The sequence below is a fragment of the Brienomyrus brachyistius genome, unplaced genomic scaffold (genome assembly GCF_023856365.1).
Source record: "Brienomyrus brachyistius isolate T26 unplaced genomic scaffold, BBRACH_0.4 scaffold42, whole genome shotgun sequence".
In the NCBI taxonomy this organism is placed as follows: Eukaryota; Metazoa; Chordata; class Actinopteri; order Osteoglossiformes; family Mormyridae; genus Brienomyrus; species Brienomyrus brachyistius.
Window position 1 is genome coordinate 1,321,545 of NW_026042317.1, and position 5,597 is coordinate 1,327,141.

The 5,597-nt window shown below is 45.4% G+C and overlaps 1 protein-coding gene across 1 annotated transcript; it reads right to left on the reverse strand.

The window, feature by feature from the left end:
- Nucleotides 1-327: 327 nt before the first annotated feature.
- Nucleotides 328-1,710, reverse strand: LOC125722775 (G-protein coupled receptor family C group 5 member B-like). The gene is made up of 2 exons (XM_048998977.1): nt 675-1,710; nt 328-380 (listed from the first exon to the last, which is right to left on the reverse strand). Exon 1 carries the CDS (start codon nt 1,627-1,629, stop codon nt 718-720), a length of 912 nt encoding a protein of 303 aa, XP_048854934.1. The 5' UTR covers nt 1,630-1,710; the 3' UTR covers nt 328-380; nt 675-717.
- Nucleotides 1,711-5,597: the final 3,887 nt, after the last annotated feature.

Sequence of the window (5,597 nt, forward strand, 5' to 3'; positions counted from 1 at the left end):
TCCACACACATGTGACCCAGGCGGAGACTCGAACCCGGGTCCCAGAGGTGTGAGGCAACAGTGCTAACCACTGCACCACCATGTCGCCTGTTGTATGAGTAATATAATGTAAAAATTAAATTCTATTTTATGTCCAGTACAAAAGGCAAGCATATCATACAGGTAAAACACCCACATTTAAAAAATGTTTTCATGAAAGTCTGTAACAGTAGAGTGAAGGAACTGACAAGTGGCTGGGCTACTGATATATGGTATGATGATGACCATTGAATGTTTCTCAACTTTTTAACCCTAAAAAAACACACCACTTCCAGAGATGATGATATATATATATATTATTTATTTAAAATGTAATGTTTCCTGGGGGCTGGGGAGGACACCTGCAGGAGAGAGACAGATATTGATCATGTAAACATCCTTCAGCAGTGCAGTAGTCATACTTCACATTTTTTTTTGGGATTGTTGGGGGGGGGGGCACATGCAGCCATGGTACCTAAGCTCTGCTCCAGTGAGATCTGAGTTACAGGGAAAGGTCCATAGACCTTGTTTATATGCTGCTGTTCCACAGACTTCCAGTAGGGGCTCCATGTGAGGAAAGAGCGAGGGCTATGCTCTCTCTCAAGTACACACAGAGTCACAGAGTAGGTCAAAGAAGCGAAAACAAAATACCATACCTGAGTTGTTGTCACTGAACACGAAGTCCCGGTTTGCTCCAAACTACAGGTGAGAAAGGCCCTCCTCTAAACTGGCCTCTCTCATGCGGGACGGGGGCCGTAAGGTGGCGTGGACCTCAGGAGCAGCGTGCAGCAGTATGAGCAGCCATGCCTGTGCCAGCAGCACCACTGCCTGTACCCGGTTGTCCCATGTTGGGGGCAGGCCAAGCGCCGCGTTGCCATACAGGCAGAAGGTGATCCAGGCCACCCACAGCAGGACTGAGGCCAGGCAGGTGATGAGCAGCCACGTGGTCCTGCACCTCCACCGTGGCTGCTGCCTCCACAGACTGCAGGCCGCCCCCACCAGTGCTGCCAGGAGCAGGACCAGCACATAAGTGGTGGCCAGCGCAAAGTCCAGCGGCTGGTATTCACAGGCTGGCTGGCATGTGGACATCGTGGCGAGAAGGATCCACTCCGGATCCACCACGGCCAAGGCCACCGCCAGCCCCATCAGTTGACCTGTGCTGGGGCTATGAGCACCTTGTCCCAACCGGCGCAGTCGCAGACCGTGAAACACTAGGCAGGTGTTGCAGACAGCAAGCAACACCCCCCTCAGGACACGCCGGGCGAAGCAGAGGCTCTCTTGGTGCTCAGCGATGTATCCCAGGCTGAGGCCACAGAGCCCAAATATGGCAGCGAGCAGCAGGAGTAGCGGCGCCACCCCGCTGCGCTCCTCAGCCTCTGTGATCTTCCGCAGGCGACACAGTACCACCAGGAGCAGGATCAGCGAGGCGAGGGCCGCCGCCGATGCCGCCACCACCACCACCAAGCCCCACACCGCATCCAGCTCACACAAGGCCGTGTAGGGCCTTGTCAGGATGGAGCCGGATCCGCAAGGCGAAGCTTCGTCCCATGAAGAGCTGCCCCCCACCAGGGACAGGACGAGGAAGGTGAAGAGATTGATAGAGGGAGCCATCACTGGCAGGGAGAGAGAAAGGAATCATTTAATGGGTTGAAGAAGTATTAGTCCATTAAACGCAATGTAGCCTGCTGCTGTGCAGGACACATCACAGGCGACACGCTGAGCATGCTGACAACTGAGCAATGGACTTCTACAGTGTGAGACTACATGCACTTTCTTAAAAAGCAGTAATCAATGCCATGCCAACCAGCTGAACAACTTCACAAGCAAATCGGCAGATTATATAGGCCACCATCGTTATAAAAAATAATTATTATTTAAATTCAGGGGTCTCAAAGAAATGACTGTATCTGGCCGGCCGATATCAGAGAACAATTAAAACCATGTAATGTCATTCCTGCGCAATTGACACCCGCCAGTCTGCACGTTTTGCGGTCGGTAGTTTAGCATCTCCCAGCGTTTTTTTTAGTTCAAGACCTTTGATCTAAGTGAAGTATACATTTTGAAGGGGAGGCCTTACCTTAACTGTCAATGTCTTTCAGCTTCACTTGCTCTTACAACACGTACAATGCACTCACGAATCGTTTCTGTTTGCTTCTCCCTTATCAAACAGATTATTTATAAGCGGTGCATCATGACGTAGTACTGCATTTTTACGTAATGGAACGCCTAACGTTCTAAATAGGGTGGGGGCATGGAGGGGGCATTAAGTGTCATCCTTTTTGTGTTTACTTTTGAAAAATTGAGATATAACCTTTAAAAAGCACGGATATAATGTAAAAAACTTTTTATTTTTTAATAAATACAAATAAAAACGAGCAAATGCATTCAATCCCATTTCTTGTAGCTAGTGCTGGAAACTTTGGTGGACACCAATAACGATATATTTTTGTCCAGTAATATTACCAATACCTAATGTTTGTCCAAACCCATGCAGCGCTCTAAGAAACTCCAGCTTCTGCGATTCCCCCTGCAGACCGCTACGGCTGATACAAAGACAAATGCGCAAAAGATGCTAGTAAGATACAGAGATTGGTCATTGGTTAATATTATATACATACGCAATTAATAATATGACAAGTGGCAGTATTGCTACACGATTAAATAAACGACAAAAACAATAATAATGACTGATAAGTCATAACGCATTTTTTTCTTTGATGGTGATAACATGTACATGCAGTACACCGATACCGAAATAAGAGAATTAATGCTATTAGCAGAAAATTATTACTGGAGACATAATTGTTAGGACACCCTCGGCAGGGAAACGCGGACCCAGGAATGCGGAACAGAGCGATCTTTATTAGATCGAGCAGGTAACAGGCTTTCAATGGGCCAGGTAAGAAGAATGGTCGGGGACAGAAGGTAGATTCGGTAGCCGGGGAGATCCAGTCCAACAGGCAGGCACAGGACACGGAGATGAAGGGAAGGGGAGACGAGAGATCCTGGGGCTGGCAGGGAAGGCAGGACGGGAGGTTCAGGGACGAGGGCTGCTCTGGGAAAGATAATAAGATAATAAGATTCTATTTGTACTGCCTGCCAATTTTTATATTAGATGAAACTAAAAATTGAGAAATATCTATATGCACAAGTAGTTTTTCCTGATAAGAAGGATGACATCAAGACTGTCAGCATTTACAAATTGAATTATGACACATCTGAGTAGCCCAGACTGTCCGGAAAACAAAGCCATACAGCATATGTGGCTGACTAATGTAAATACAGTGTAATAAGCTTATAATCAAATGGATTGAAAAATACTCAATAATGGACAGGATTCAAAGGATAAATAAGGTGCATCATGTGGAAGAGAAGTTAGGTGGCATTGGGGTGCATTGTGAGTTTCATCTGGTAGCTAGAAGGGAACAAACAGGGCTTTTGGGGGGGGGGGGGGGGGGGACTTCTCCGGGGGCTACATCGCTCTACCTTAAAAAAAAATTATAAAAAAAAAAAATCTTTTCTTCTTACACTATAATGGCAGGTTTAGGACTAATACAGTACAGTCATAACCAGTGTCAGGGATTCTATGCATTGCTACACAGAGACAAGTCCAGATATTGAGCCCAAGGCTAAAATTGTGGTTTACTTACAAGTGCACTTTGCTGGGCAGTGGGGGTGTTTGTCCTTCTCTGCTCACATTTTCCCCTCTTATCCTGTCTTCTCCTCCGCAGCCCTTCCTCCTTCTCTCTGTTGCTCCTATATTCCCTCCCCTCCAGCCATCTATGTTCTCCTTCCTCTGCGGTCTCTCCTCTTCTCCTATTCTTCAGTTATACTGTCTTCTCCGCTCTCTCTGTATCCCTCCTGTCTTCTGGTCCTGTCGTCTCTTCTCCAGTCATCCCCTGCTTCTCAGTCATCTCTGCATCTTTTCTCTCATTTGTTTGCTTATTCTTTGATTGTTTGTGTTATTCGTTAACCCACCACCTCATGCTGGATGAGTCTTGATGTTTTTTGTTCTTTTTAAAGTTAGGCTTCTTCCTTTGTTTTTGTGCCATATCTTCTGCCCTCTTCTGGTTGCGGCAGTGCATGACATGGCTGGAAAAATAGGGTTTATTACAACACACACATCAAAACCAAAAGGATCAGGATGGATCCAAAATAAACAGCAAATGACCAGGAATGAACTAAATGATGGAATAAACACAACTAGAGAACTATATACATACATACAACATACAGCTATAATGAACCATCAAAGAACAGAAGCAGAACAGGCACTTAAATATACAGCTAACAAGACACAGTGCAGGACAGTGAGAATCATAACCAATAACAAGGACTGAGGGCAACCCAGGAACAGGCGTTACAGTTAAACAGCACTGGTGAAATCAAAGTGACCTTTCAGCCACATGGTCAGCTCTGCATCGCCCTCTCCTGTTTGCATTAGAAGCTGCTTGAAATTCCCACTCTCCTTACCAACACCTCGAAAAGCCAGGCCTTGCCGTGCCAAGTATTTAACTTCAGAAGATTTTTCCTCACTTGCTGCTGCTCTTTCCAGCTCATCTGAAGGTTGAATATTAACAGGATTGATCTTCTGAATCCATGTCATCAGTGCTAATCTGTGGCACTGCCTGTCTTTATGTGCACTGAATTTCCCCAGTGCCTTTTCCAGTTTCACATGCCAGTCTTCACAAGAGCTGAATCTGTCTCTCATGCCAGTTTAGACATTTGTGTTACAAATAATTTTGCACAGTAGAAACAAATAGAATCTTATAAATGCTGAGATTAGAGTATCTACGATGCAGGAATGCAGGGGTTTCATTGGGGACCTTTCTATGGCTTAGTACTGTGAAGGAATACATGGTTAGTGCCAGGCGCAAAGGAATATCTTTGATTTTGCATCCATTTGGTAACTTGTTGAAGTTGTCTGATAGTCAGTAATGCATGGTTTAATTATTATGATTTTTTTATTTATTATTTTAAAACATCTGAAAGAATCTGAAATAGAAAAACTTATTTTAGTTTATGGTCCACTGGATAAACACAGACATTACAGACGGTTTTAGAATCTAATGCTGAATGTTTTTTGCTATCATTTTTCTGCCTGCATATGCTGTGATTGGTGCAGTGAAATTTGAGAATGTGTTTGTGGTCAGTATCATAGCCTCAGACAACAAACCAACGCTGTAGCGCCTCACTGTGTTTACATCTGGGAGGGGTTCCAGTTACATAATGGGCTCGTTCTAATTCAACTGTTTTGACGGAGCTCGACAAACCTAAAAAATAAATGCTGGTGTTATGAAAAACGATGTCATATAGCTATATTTCAGATTTATTATAGCCAAACACATCTCGGAGCTCCGAGGAACCTCCTTCTCCTTACATTTGGGGAAGATGGTGGCGCAGGAGGTAGTGCTATCGTTTAGCAACCAGAGAGTTGCAGGTTCGAGCCCTGTTTTCTCCTGACCCCTTCAAAGGGTCCTTGAGCAAGACACTGAACCCCAAATTGCTCTCGGCGTGCAGGTTGGCGCCTTGCATGGCAGCCTCCACCACCGGTGTGTGGATGGGTGAATGTGAGGCAT

Coding starts and splice junctions, on each gene's coding strand:
- LOC125722775 (XM_048998977.1), bottom strand. CDS start 1,629: ATGGCTCCCTCTATCAATCTCTTCACCTTCCTCGTCCTGTCCCTGGTG.